The sequence below is a fragment of the Columba livia genome, chromosome Z (genome assembly GCF_036013475.1).
Source record: "Columba livia isolate bColLiv1 breed racing homer chromosome Z, bColLiv1.pat.W.v2, whole genome shotgun sequence".
Taxonomy (NCBI): Eukaryota; Metazoa; Chordata; class Aves; order Columbiformes; family Columbidae; genus Columba; species Columba livia.
This window is the reverse complement of record NC_088642.1, coordinates 58,033,659-58,048,124: the sequence shown is the minus strand read 5'-3', so window position 1 is coordinate 58,048,124 and position 14,466 is coordinate 58,033,659. Positions and strand designations below refer to the sequence as shown.

General features: G+C 36.7%; 1 protein-coding gene across 1 annotated transcript in view; it reads right to left on the bottom strand.

Annotated features, from left to right (window-relative positions):
• Positions 1-14,466, bottom strand: part of TMC1 (transmembrane channel like 1) — a 136,962-nt gene that overhangs the window by 42,736 nt on the left and 79,760 nt on the right. The window contains exons 8-9 of the mRNA XM_065045991.1: positions 10,551-10,691; positions 548-638 (exon numbers count right to left, since the gene is read on the bottom strand). Coding sequence (XP_064902063.1) covers positions 548-638; positions 10,551-10,691 — 232 coding nt within the window. The remainder of the gene's footprint in view (positions 1-547; positions 639-10,550; positions 10,692-14,466) is intronic.

Sequence of the window (14,466 nt, the reverse complement as noted above, 5' to 3'; positions counted from 1 at the left end):
CACATCCACTGCTCCTGGCTATTTAATCCTCAGAACTACACAGGACTTAGCCCAAAGAAATACCTGTCAGAATGCATATTGTGTGGACACTGTGTCCAGCAACCACCCATTGTGGTTTTTTGTCACAATCCTACAGTGCCATACTGCTTCATAGGATATACGCAGCCCTAAAGCCTTGGCTCTGTGGAGATGCCCCAGTATTTTTGCTGTTGGGCAAAAGGACACTTTTTATCCTTTACAGAGGCCTTTCTCAAGAGGATAACTGAGCTTTAGATTCACTCCACAGAAAAACCCAATCTACATGAAGAGAAATTAACTTTCACAAAACATTGAACTCTTGCAAAAGAGTTTATTCTTGTCTTTATGACAAGTCTCAATGAAACTGAGCTTGCATTAGAAATCTTTTCACATGAGAATAGTGGAAATAAAAGTGTTAAAATGCAAATAAAAGCAAGGAATTCTCTTTTGGAAGATGGGTACATGTGGCAATAATCTGCAAAAGGCTCCCCATTCACATTACATGAAGTTAGTAAAATAATAAATTTACCTTTGTCATCATGACTTTGTATGCATAGAACTTTTTTCCTTTTCCTTTTCCAAGGGCACCTTCAAACTTTTCAACAAAAAGCTGTGCTTCCCTGGAAAATGAGGGCAAAAAGAGAGATGTAGATGGTGTTATGGTAAGCATAACATGTACTCTTCTATAGCAATGTAATTTTTTATCTGTTCTAACTTCTCATAGACTTTTGTATAATCTTGTTCCCTTGATAATGCTTAGAAACAAAAGCTCTGAGATTTTGTATTTCAGAGAAGACTAATCATATGTAGTGCAAACAAGTAACTTGAGTCATCTGCTCTAAGCCAAATGCATTTGGAGCTCTGAGATCTGCCTACATCCAGATAATGTTATGAAATATTTTTTGTGACAGTGACTTGTAGTTCAGCTGCTGCCCATTTGTGCTACTTACAAACTGTTATTCTTCCTGGTTCCACCTAATATAAATTGTTGTCTAGCAACCTAGGGGAAATCTATTCTTATTTTTTGTTTTGGAGATACATGTACACTAGAACCTTGGTTCCCTTGTGTCTGGCCTTCTCAAGATTAGATTTAATTCAGCTCTTCAGAACCTCTGCATATATAATCTCTGACTGTACCATTCTCAGAATAATTTTTTAGAAGCGTAGTTTCAGTGGTTCCCAAAAGACTGAAGTTTTGCTTATAAAGATGTGGAAGTTAAATATTCTGGTGATACAAATATGAAAGGAAGATTTTTAGATTGTTTTTAAAAGCCATAATGTCCAATGGATTAAAACAAACAGATAAGACAAGGAGTATACTAATATTTTCTACTAATATTTTCTATTTTCTAATTTTTATTTGTAAGTATGGCTTTCCTGTGTGTTTCTATTGAGAAAATGTGCCTTAAAGGCTAAACATCCTAATCTAAAACCTGGAAAATAGAATAAGAATTCTTAGCTATCAAGGTATGCACAAGACTGTATAACTATTTCATCATTGCACTTAATGACTGCAAAGAATTGTATATTATATTAGGTATTACACTAACCACTTGAGAAATGGTAGACTATCAGGAAAATGTTAATAGCACTAGATTACATGGAGTGAAATAAACTATCATGCTTCTATCTTCTGCTCAAATATTCTATGTAAGCAAGCAAAAAGATTGTGTTAAACTGCAAAACCTGACAGTAACATTGGCAGAACAGTGGTGTTGCTGTGGTAAAGGAAAACCATAATTATGTGTGAAGAAGGCTATTAGCCACACCAAAATTTCTCTTAACTCATGGTTAAAAATCTCAACATCTTCAAAAAAAAAGCATATTTTTAGTAACTGCAAATGCTTAGGCTGATCTTCATACTATCATTTGAAGTCCTATTAATACCTTTCCCCACTAGACACCTCTGCATTCACCTCTCCGGCTTGCAATACCAAGTCTCCAAACAGCCTTTTCTTTCTATGCTTCCCAAGACAGTGCAAAATCAAGCTACTGAATTTAGCTTTCACTCTTTGAGAGCCTTCCCTCTTCAAAAGCCCTGTGAATATTCTCATTTTCTAGGTGCTCACACATAAACCCTACTGGTGAGGCATCAGGATCAGTACCAGTGCATCTGAACTCCCTAGAAGTTAAGCATCCCTATTCCTGCCACCTGAGATCCTGTTTCCTCCTTCAAAATCACAGGTTGGCAGAAACAAAAAGCTACACATGATGACATGAAGCCAAATCCAAACAGTCTTTTCTGGTTTTGTTTTGTTTTGTTTTGTTTTGTTTTGTTTTTAATTTCCTCTGTGGCACATAGCATACACAGATTCAGATAAAAGTAGAAAATATCCAGCCACAACCTCACCCATACATCCCACCTGTTCACCATTTTAAAGTGTTCCGCAGTATCCTTTTAGGGCTCTAGATTCCTTATTCTCAATTCTGCATTTCCAAATTACATTTGTATTCTAGATTTTGGAGTCTGATCTTTCTGTACTGTAGCTAACTTATTCAATATATTCATCAATGACTTGGATGAGGGAATAGAGTGTACTATCAGCAAGTTTGCTGATGACACCAAACTGGGAGTGGCTGACACACCAGAAGGCTGTGCTGCCATCCAGTGAGACCTGGACAGGCTGGAGAGTTGAGCAGGGAAAAATTCAATGAAATATAACAAGGGAAAGTGTAGATTATTGCATCTGGGGAGGAGCAAGCCCAGGTTCCAGTAGAAGTTGGGGAATGACCTATTAGAGAGCAGCATAGGGGAAAGGGACCTGGGGGTCCTGGTGGACAGCAGGATGACCATGAGCCAGCACTGTGCCCTTGTGGCCAAGAAGGCCAATGGCATCCTGGGGTGCATTAGAAGTGGAGTGGTTTGTAGGTCGAGACAGGTTCTCCTCCCCCTCTACTGTGCCCTGGTGAGACCATACCTGGAATATTGTGTCCAATTCTGGGCCCCTCATTTCAAGAAGGACAGGGAACTGCTGGAGAGAGACCAGCACAGAGCCACGAAGATGATTAAGGTAGTGGAGCATCTCCCTGATGAGGAAAGGCTGAGGGAGCTGGGTCTCTTTAGCTTGGAGAAGAAGAGGCTGAGGGCTGACTTCATTAATGTTTATAAATATATATAAAAGGTGAGTGTCATGAGGATGGAGCCAGGCTCTTCTTGGTGACAACCAATGTAGAACAAGGGGTAATGGATTCAAACCGGAACACAAGAGGTTCCGCTTAAACTTGAAAAGAAAATTCTTCACAGTGAGGGTGACAGAACACTGGAACAGGCTGCCCAGGGAGGTTGTTAGGTCTCCTACTCTGGAGACATTCAAAACCCGCCTGGACACATTCCTGTGTAAAATCACCTAGGTGTTCCTGCTCTGGCAGGGGGATTGGACTAGATGATCTTTCGAGGTCCCTTCCAATCCCTAACATTCTGTGATTCTGTGATTCAGGAAACCAGTGTCTGACAGTCTATTTTAGATCCATGTCCCTGGGATTTCAAATCCTGCTGCATTGTTACGAGATACAAGACGGTCCTAACAGCATATGGCAGCTTCCTTGTAAACTCTGTGCCAGAAAAGTACTGTGAAAGCAGTCAGAATCAATAAATTAGACATGGACCAATCTCCCAAGTCAGAATACTATATTCTGAAATTAAGAGGGAACCCTTCTACCACCACTTCTGTCACTAGGTAATTGAAACATTGGAGCTTGTTCATGAAAAATTACTGAAATCTAAACATACAGAGCTCTAGAAAACTTGTGCTTTCAGTCACTAGTTAGTTACATGCAGTTGTGCTGCATCATATGAAGATTTCAGATTGTAGGTGGGTTTTTTTTTTCCAGTGAATCAGTAAGATAGTAATTTAAGGGGATATTAATATTAATATTGATGCTAATATTAATATGAAAACAACCTTTAACAGATGAAAAATACTCCATAATGGATATTAACCTATTTTGTATCTGTATTTGAACAAAAAAGTTCTCCACAAACATTTTCTGCTAGAAAATTCAGCAAAGCCAAAATAAGAAGTAACTGGAAGCCATAAAAAAATATTTCTTTTTAAACTCTTAATCCAAGATTTCACTTTTTTGAAATGTCTTTTTACAGGGTTTTCTACAAAAATCAGTATTTCTTATCCCTCTCTGCATCCTGGACTCTCCATCAAGCAACCTTTCAAGTCAGAGTGTTAGCAGCATTTGAGCTTTTCCTCCTGGGCAAACCGAAACGTCACTGGAGGTGCTTAAAAGACATATAGATGTGGTGCTTAGGGACATGGTTTATTGGTGGACTTGGCAGTCTTAGGCTGGCGGTTGGACTTGATGATCTTTAGGGTCTCTTCCAACCTAAATGTATCTATGATTCTATGATTATTATGCAGTTGAACCTTTCTTTTTTTAGACATTGTTTTCTGAAAGAAAAAAATGCAAGTCTTCTCTCACTCATGGAATAATTGAAATCAAGTTACCTTTGATGTTCTACAAGCATGCCTTACCTTTTTATGTTTGGTGGATGATACTAATAGCATTCTAAGTAGCATTTTCATATCACTCATTTAGAAAGATTTAGACTTACAAGAGAATCCAATCGCATGCAAAAGTACAAGTAGTTAAGTGCCTCAGCAGCCTATCTGTTAGCTGCATCCACAAATATTTGCGTGACTTAAAAATCTTAAATAAGTGTAGTTAAATGTAAATCTCAAGAATAACTTGACACTATGAAAAATTCCCACCAGTGTTTTAATTAAATATTTGAAAAGAAAAATCAATGCAGAAGCAGAGCTTGAAAGAGGGCCCATGGATAATACGGCAGAAACATGAATGCGGTTATGAAAAAGGAAGAAATACAGCAACTATAACTACCAGACTATGCTGGACCCATCAAACAGAAATTTTTTCTCTCCTGCTCAGCTTTTCTTCCAATATTTCATCAAATATTTCTTCCTTCAAGAGTTCTGCAGCAAGTTAGTCCCATGGGGTTACTCCTGACCTTTGGAAATTGTAGATTAAAGAGACCTTTCCCTGACTTCTACTTAAGCTTTCTGGCTTTAAAAGTTCAGCAATAATTTGGCACCATTCAGATGGGGAATAGGCTTGCATTGTCTTTTCCATGTCTATGACACATACTCTTTTTTTGTAAATATAATCCAATATATCACTTGATTCAGGTTTCCACCTTGATGTCTAAACTATCTCACCAGAACGCCTCCATTCGCACATCCCTGCAGACTTTTGTCACCCTTTATCTTTTTCTCCCTTTGTCTTGTGCCAAAATTAAGGTGTCAGGACAGAAAGAATGATCAAACAGTAAAAAGTAGTCCTAAACCCACAGAACTCTTTTAGAAACCACAGTAACAACCAAAACCACGTACCTATATCTGCTTGCCTACTTGGAAGTAATACAACTTCACTGACACAAGGACGTGTCAAAAACAACACAGAGTGACAAAACTGAGCTTTGTAATCACTGGTATCATGTGTTATAGGTAAATTATCCATATCACAAGTTAGGCCAAAGTGTGCACTGTTAGCTAACTGTGAATTTAAAGAAGCCTCAGAGAAACCTTATTAATTGGATTACAGACACAAGACACTAATAAATGTTGCATGGGGCTGGGCATCATTGTCTCACAGAAGCCTGAGTTAATTATTAATACTAGGTGTGGAGTTACAGCTTCCAAAGTGCTAGGGGTACAGTACTTCAGGCACTTCAGTGTTGCAGAGAGAGGATGAATTACAGCCCTCAGAGGTTGTTGCTAATGAATAGGATTCAAGTGGATTGGTCACATTTTTCAGTAACAGTTCAGGAAGGTTTCAGTCTCCAAGATCTACAAACTCATTAAAAAGAAATGACATGTTAATATTTATTACCTTGGACTTCTCCAAGTCTTAAAGAGAGTGGATAAAAACTGACTGCAAAACAACTTTTGTCAGGCACTGCTCACTTGAAAAGCAGTTCAGCAGTAATAATGGGCAAATTATAGTGTTATTTAATACCCAGATGGCCTCCAGCACACTCACACTGGCCTCCAAGACTGCCAGTATTTCTACAGAAAAAGAGCTGAAATACTGATTCATTGAAGTACAATGAGCATGTACAAAGATGAGAAATTTCCACTAGCCCACACATGCACCTTATATATCTTTGGGTTTTGTATACTTACAAATTATTCTGTTTCCAATTAATCTGTCTTTATGGGTAATCTAAGTCCTGTAATAAAATAAATGGTGCTAAAAAGAACCTGAACAATTGTCACATCATTTTCTGTTCCTGGCAGATGAAGAGGAGACTGTTCTGCTCTGTTTTTCTTAGAAAAAAACAAGAAGTTCTCATGGCTCTGTATGGTCTGTATTTAATTGGAAGTTCTTTAAAAAGCTTAAGTTTGACAACTGCCTGCCTTTTTTTTTTTTTTTTTAAATATTGTCATTTCACTTGTTTTGATAGTTTTCTAACCAGTTTGTGGTACAGCTTTAAAGTGAGACCACTGTTGGTACATTTCTGGGTTCTTGTGCTCAATTCTCTAACTATACAGTACCATAACAGGCTTTGCTGGTGAATATAAACTATAAAGCTCTTAATACTCTTTGCTATTTAATAGCACAAAATTCTGGCTATCTAAAGTGTTGCACTAACAAGGGGATTGGTGTACCAGAGCCAAACACAGTAGCGTGCTTTTAAACCTTCCCCTTTCCTTCTTATCCATGCAAAACCCAACCAAAAGAATGCACAGACAGTGATGCAGTCCAGAAATCAGGCCATCAGAAGTAAATTGGGATAACTTTCCATAAAGGTTTTCCAATTTGCAACAGTTGAAACTACGGCCCATGACTTTTATTTTTTTGTACTTTTTTTCTGATCCAAAAATCTTCTCAATAGTTTAACCCCTCAGTCTTGTAAATAATGATTGATGGCCATTATCATCTGATGTCTCTTCAGTTAATTTTGTGCTGGCCTGAATGGGCAGTGTCAGGAGGAAATGGGCACAGATTACCATCCCCACAGAAAAGGCACAATAACAGTACTCACAAACCATGTAAACCAGTCGAAGGAAGATGTAAAGAGCAAGAAAACTCTTCCAAAGGAGAATATTTGTCTAGGAAAGGCAACAAAGTCACATCCAGCCACACAGATGTTCTCAACAGCAAGGATCACTAAATCCCTAGCCTGCAGCCTAACATGTCTATTCCTTAGGGCCTGGGAGAGGTGATGCTATTTCCTGAACAACATCTTTTAATTCCTATCTGTGACTTCTTCCTCAGTCTTTTCACATCTCCAGACCTGTAAAGATCTAACCATGTGTCAAGGTGCAGTTAAAGTCTGACAGTGCCAGTATAACCCAGCTTCAAACCACACAGGAACACCCTGCAGCAGAACAATATCCTCAGACACAGTTCTTCAGAGAATAACAAAGGGGATTTTTGAAATGCATTTTCTAGACACAGGGATGTAAATTAGAAATTAGAGCTGATCTAATTTAGCAGTGCAGCTGTATTAAGAATGCCATTTCAGCAAGGAGTATCTCAGCCAGGTTTTGATAGAAGGCGTTTTCTACAGAGCAACTAATTCTGTATCTGTGTTCTAAAGTGTTTCATTTGTGCATTTTCAGAGCAAAACATAAAATAAAATATTAACTATTTTACAAAGTTTTCACTAGAGCTAACTAGAAATCATCTTTCCCACCCTACACTTCTTTAGCTGTGAAGAAACACTCCCTTGGAAAAAAAAATGGTTTTGAATCATCAAAGCATGGGGGTTGTTTGGACTTGAAAATCATTAAACAACATCTTTCAACAATTTAAAGTTTCTTATCACTTTTTTAAAACACAAGATTTAGTGTAATATGAATCTCTCTCCAAATATAGTTTGTTCTGACGAATTAACACTTTCTTTAAAAAAATAATATTTAGAATTGAAAGTCCTAATCAACCCAAATATTCACTTTTCAAAGTAAAATGCAAAAGTATATTTTTTGGTCTTATTTTGTCATGAGCATGTAACAAATCCTTGAGCATTCCTGGGGATAATTTTTTTTCCATTCTTGGAAAAATATAGGTGCTAATACGGAACAAACATGGAAGTGGGTTTTGGCTCACAGTAAAGAACATTTCTCATAATGTTGAGAAGAAATCTCCAGCGAAGTATCTCTCTGCTGTAAGTATCTCCCTGTTGTGGAAACTAGAAGACAAAGACAAGGGAAATTTCTTCTTCTACCTCTAAGATAAATTTTGGTTTTTTTTTTCCCCCTACATATCTCATAATACTCTGAAACCTGCGCAGGGAAAGAAGCAGACGACATATGGAAATACTCGCTAATAATAACTGTTGGCCAAAAGTTTCAACAGCAAGAGAGGCTAATATAAGAGTATTCAAAATCACTTGTTATTAATTAATAAGTTAAAGGCAGTTAAAGCCTGTATGTGTCTATTTTCCACACACACAAGAACAATGGAAATGAATCAGACTTATGATTCTGGAATAAATCTGAAATAACTCATTAAAATATGCAAACAATTTAAAATATGCTGATACAGGTACTTCTGTATTGTTATAACCACAATCATAATAGCGAGCCCATTGATAAGATATTACTTCTTCTTTTAAGCATCATAATATCACCAGGCCTTTCGTTGTAAGTCAGTTGAACAGGGGCTCCAAAGAGTCAATTACGAAAAGAGGTTTCTAGAAAACTTTGCCTGTGGCTGTATTTTGGTATGTAAATCATTTGTTTTGATATTTTTAAAGGTACTGAGTGCTTCCAAATTCTGTCATTTTCATCTAAGATGCTAAACACTAATTTAAATGTCTAATTCTCAGCACACACATTGAAAAATGTGACCAAATATTATAATTTAGCTTTTTTTTTTAATTCCCTTTTTTTGCTAGATTTATGTGTTTCATCTGCTGAGATACGTTTCCAAGCCTATTTCAGAGAGGAATGTAGTAAAGCATAGAAAAACAAAAACACTGGTGCAAACTGCCTGAATCGCACATTAATGCATATTTCTAATTAAAATAAAACTTCTACTAGCAGCAAATAAAACCGAATGCATGTCTAGTCTCCCAGCCTAGATTTCATAAACATAAGACATTAAAAGTTGATAAACTAATGGATCTTCAGGTAGAATTGCTGCCCATGCTGCATGTACAAGGACCACTTCACCCTGACTGCAACTGGAAGGACAGAGGAAAAAATTGCCTGTGCTCAATATTCCCTCATCAATGGTCCCAAGGCCTGAAAGTCTCTTTAGATTGCCCTTGGACTGTGTGTTGCAATTTAATAGCCAACCACATGGCAGAGAACTAATAAGTAATAGTCCAACTGCCATACCAGGCTAGGAAGTTTCCTAGGAACTAGGAATTGCTAGGAGTGCTGGGATAGAAGAATGGCTATAAAAATAGAAAATATGTTCATATTATAGTAAGACTGCAACAAATTTTAACTTTATGTACATGGAGATTCCTCAGTTATAGATTACGCAAAATAATGTAATTGCTATCTGACTATCTAATCTGCTCATCTGTGTTTTTTTTTCTGAAATTTCTCTTACCTCCACTATGCTTTCACTCTACGTCTCCTAAGTACTTTGTTCTCTTGTACTTCTTCCCGTGTCAGCTTCTTTCACAACATACCTTCCATTCTCTCTTTGTAACAATATCCTTTCCAAAATGACCTTACCTTCTAGAATGAAAAATTTGTAGACCTTCCACGCCATATTTTGTATGTTCTCTCCTACCATTATGTCTGTGTTTTCTATCCCTAACAAAAACTATCTGGAGGAGAAACAACCTTTTCTCTGTTAGATGTGTCTCACAAAACATGATCATACATTTTGTTGGTGTTTGGGCAGTACTGCAGTGAATGAGTTACTCTAAACAGAGAAGCATACCTGTTTTGACTAAAGAACAAAGTTCTCTGTGTTTACCCAGTTTCATATGCCTCATGGAAATTTAACTGTAAATTAAAATTTTTAGCCTTAATGAAAATGTAGTGACAGGTTTGCTAGGGCAAAATGCAGTTTTACATGTAGCATACCTAAAAATGCATAAAAATGTGAGCTCAGTTTCCAATAAGTTTGCTTTTTCATAAGTTAAAAAAAAAAAAAAAAAAAAAAAACAAAAAACTGTTTTTCTTTCCAAAAAGTTAGAATAAAAAAAAATAAATCCTCTCTTCCCACCCTGGTAATCTCGAGATATTCCTGACATTCCATTATTTTTTCTTGGATGAGATATTAAACTTAACAGAGAATTAATTTACCGACATTAACTTAAAGCAAGGAAATGAAAGATATTTTCAGGAGGATGTGATGAAAACAAAAAAAGAAAAATAACTGAGTTTTTCATGTTTGATTTCTTGTCTGCAGAGACAAGAAAGCACTGATCTGCAATGCCACTTACCTCCACTTTCTGTGAAAACACATCCTGCAAAAGAGAGACTCGAAATGGTTTAAAATTATTTGTGTCAATAGGTGTAGAAATAAAGTGAAGGTTCAGGAAGACAATGCTAAGTGGAAAGCAAATATTCATTATGGAAATCAAACCATACTTCAGGACTGACAACTTCTTTTTCATCTTCCATGGCTTGTTTCGTAGTGTGGCAATTAGCTTCTTTTTTTCTTCTACCTCTTCTTTCAGCTTGGCCAGCTCCTCCTCTGTAATCATCTCCTCCTCAGAATCAGAATCAGATCTTCAAACAAAAGCACGAACAAGAACTGTCACCAAAACTCAGAAAGGACAGAAGTTTTCACTGAAGCACATGATTGGTATTAATTCTTGTTAACTTTGAGACCTAGATAAATGCCTCCACTGTTGCACAGAAGGGAGGACACAGTTCACTTAGACTTGTTATTAATTTTACTATGAAAGTTAAAACTTGCACACGAAGTGCAGAGCCACAGCTGAACCAGCACTACACCCAGAGAATCCCATGGAGAGTGGGCAGCACTCTTGGGGAAGTATCTGACATGTGCTAACCAGCCTCCTAAGTATCAAACCCAAAACCACAACAGGTAAATGAGGCCACTGTAACTGCAGCCATAAAAATGTATTTGTTCTCCCCACTTCACTGTGACACAGAAGAGAGAAGAGAAAGAGACATCACAGCCACCGCAAAGACAAGCTTCAACACCAGACGACAGCCCGTCCACTGATCAAGGCAGTAACATTTCAGAGAGAGGAATGATGCAAAGCTATGTGGCAGCAAGGCTGTGATGTGTTCTAGCACTCGAACTGAGCACATGTAATAGTAATGGCATCTCCATATGTGCTGTGTTTGCAACTTGACCTTCTTATCCATGTACTGGTTTGCAGTATTCTTGGAAAACATAGCTGATTAAGGCAACATCCACTTTCCTAAAACCTGCATAGATATCCTTTTCTGTGAGCAACCTTGTTTCTCAGACAATGGCATAAAGAAAGTCATTAGCAACAAGTGTTTCCTCTTCTTATGTCAGCAAACAGGAAAAAGCAGAAAAACATTAGACTCTGACTTCCTGCCCTAAACACCTGACAGTGACAACTACCACTAAGTGAACTCTTAGTAAAAGCAGTTTGATGCATTGCTATGTGTTTCCTGTTGTGTTTTCCTTTGCTTTTTTTTTTTTCCTGTTTTGAATGCTTAAAAATGTGCCGCAGATATTTTAAAATGGTTTTCTAGGTTTTTTTGGGGGGGCACAGTTCATTCAGACTTTATCAAACATTATTTGGCTTATAATTCTACTTTCTGAGAGTTTAGTATTCAAAATTTGACATCAAAGCTGAACAATTCATTATTAAAGTCACCTAGCAGTATAGTTTCTATCCTCTACATAAAAAAAAAATCTATAAACTTTTTCTTCTACTAAAACAGATGACATAACTGTAGTTAAAGATTTGTGTAAAATAAAGGTCAAAGAGTTTATTTGTATGACATAAAGAATAAAAGAATTTATCAGTAAGAATTTTATGAAAAGTTTCAAAACAAACAAATACAATAAAAGTAAAATTCTTTTTGCAATACGGCAAAATACAAATTTCTCATTCTTTTTAATTTTCATCTGTTTAAAAATTTCAGACATACAGCAGTTAAATTCATCAAGAAAAGAGACTGTCATTGTTATCAGATGCCCTGCTATTAAAGACTCAAAAAGATTCAGAAGATGGTCATGTTAGAAAGTTGAACACATTAGCCATAAAATTTCAGACTTCATGTAATAAAGAACAGTGCCACATAAAATTTAAATCTACAGAAAGAAAGATTGCTGCTAAACAGCAGACATATTTACTGTTACTCCAGTATTGTGAGAAGCAAGGGAAGAACTGCATGAAATCTGAGGTCAAATGGTTGAATGTCAATAATTATATTTGGACATTTTATTTGGAGATATTGTAATAAAAAAAAAGCAGACAGCAATGTGCCGAATATTGAGGATATCCTTTGACAGAAGTTTACGGGGTTATGCAAAATTGAAATAGGCATCCTTACAAAACTACAGTGAGAGCAGTGGGGAATATGATCAGCAGGTGCTAATGCAGTGAGCTCACTGAGGAAAGGAAGCTGAGAAGAACACAGATAATGTAGGGATACTATTGGCTGTTGTGCCCATTGCCCACTACTGCTTTATTTGTCTTTACAAATACATCTCATCTTTCATTTTTCACTTTCCTCTAGTACCAGACAAATAATAAAAATTCCAGATTTCTAAGCATCTTCAAGAAATCTGTATTTTCAATACTGTTTACACTATGTAGCCAAACTTTATATAGCTACAGCAGATTTTTCCTCCAGCTGGAGTGGTTGAACATTATGAGATTCAATCCAGGAAGTCAAAATTCTGTCTTATGCAACCAAAATTTTCAGCCTTTCATGAAAGGTTGTGATTCTTACAATTGAAGGCCAGAAGGATTTAGTGTGACCTTCAGGCTAACACGGAACATAGAACATTACTAAATAATTTCACTTTTACATAAGCTTTATACTCTTGAGTAATCCCATTCAAAATCATTTGATTTGCTCATACATAGACCTATACAGTGAAAACAGAAAATGCACAGGCTAGGCAGAATGTAAGACTGAGGATTTGTAGCTCAAGTGACTGCATACAGTTTCTATCTAAGGTAAATCAGTTGCAATCAGGCAAGCCAGTAAAGAACAATCTAGGAATATCAGAGATCCTCACAGTAAGACTACAAGGAGCAATTTATCATTAATATTTTTGGGACAATGACTATGAACAGCGCAGAGCAGACTCTCCTCACACAATCAGCCACATCGACCACCAATAGCATCAACAGCAGAAGATTCAAAACTCACCCAGAAATAACTCCTTTTCCCATGGAATTTCCCTGTGAAATTTGCTACCACAGATTGATAGATATAAAAATAATCAGTTTGAAGAAAGCAGAAGAATCAACATGAGCTCATCTAGGATTCCCTTATGTGCTTTATGTAAAATAATTAGGGCATAAAAAGGTCTTCCTGATTTAGATGAAAAGTAGGAAGAAAGAAGAAGGTAGCAGCACCAGATTTGACTGACTCGTACTGTGACCTAACCAAAAAGAGCAGTGTTTTTAGGGCAATCACAATATTATCTTTCTGCAGAATAATATCACATTTAATTTTACTTTTATTTTTGTTTATGAGAGTTTTTTTTTCTTTCTCAACTCCTTATTTTACTTTCATCATGCTTTTTCAGGCAAAAATATCTTTGCAATTTAAAAACTGCACCAACAAGATGCACTTTTAAACAGTACACAGCATTTGTTGTGGCAGGTCTTCATGGATTGGCTGGACAGGCTGCATTTCTATACTGTTACTTTTCTGTCCTGAACATTTATAAATCCTTTATCTGAATCACAGCTGAACTAATCACCAGCTTATTTGCCTTTGTTCTTACCTGATTTTTGTTTATCTTTTAAAAATCTTTGAAACTATGCTTACATTTATTACTCTGCTACCCTGTCTAGATTGTCCCCTAAAAATCTAAAAATATTATGCTCTTAGGTGTTTTCCACAGCATCCTCAGTTTTCCCTCAGATGTTGTGTTTACTACTGCAGGAACCAAGTCTGGATCCAGGTAGCCATTTCTAATTATTTAGTCCAAACATATGTATTTTACATTCAATTTTATATTTTCGATGGTCTTCCTTTAATTAACACTCAATAAATGTTTACAACAGATGACAATAATGAGCAGAGGAACATGGATTGACACATTCAGGACTGTTGCTATGTCAGTAGAGGGCGTTGCACAGAGGGTTGTAATTTGCAATACAGTGAAGAGCCAGCTCAAAGATTTTAGGCGTTCTCGAAGGGAAGGCAAATGAAGTAGAAGTATATTGAAAGGGGATCATGAACAAATTAATACAACAACGTGTCTCACTGTATTTTTTTCTTTCCTTTGACTCTTGTAGTGCTCTCCAGTGATGTCTTTGGGAACACAAACAGTTGTAGCAAGTACTGGATGGAGGAAAAGGGATCTCTC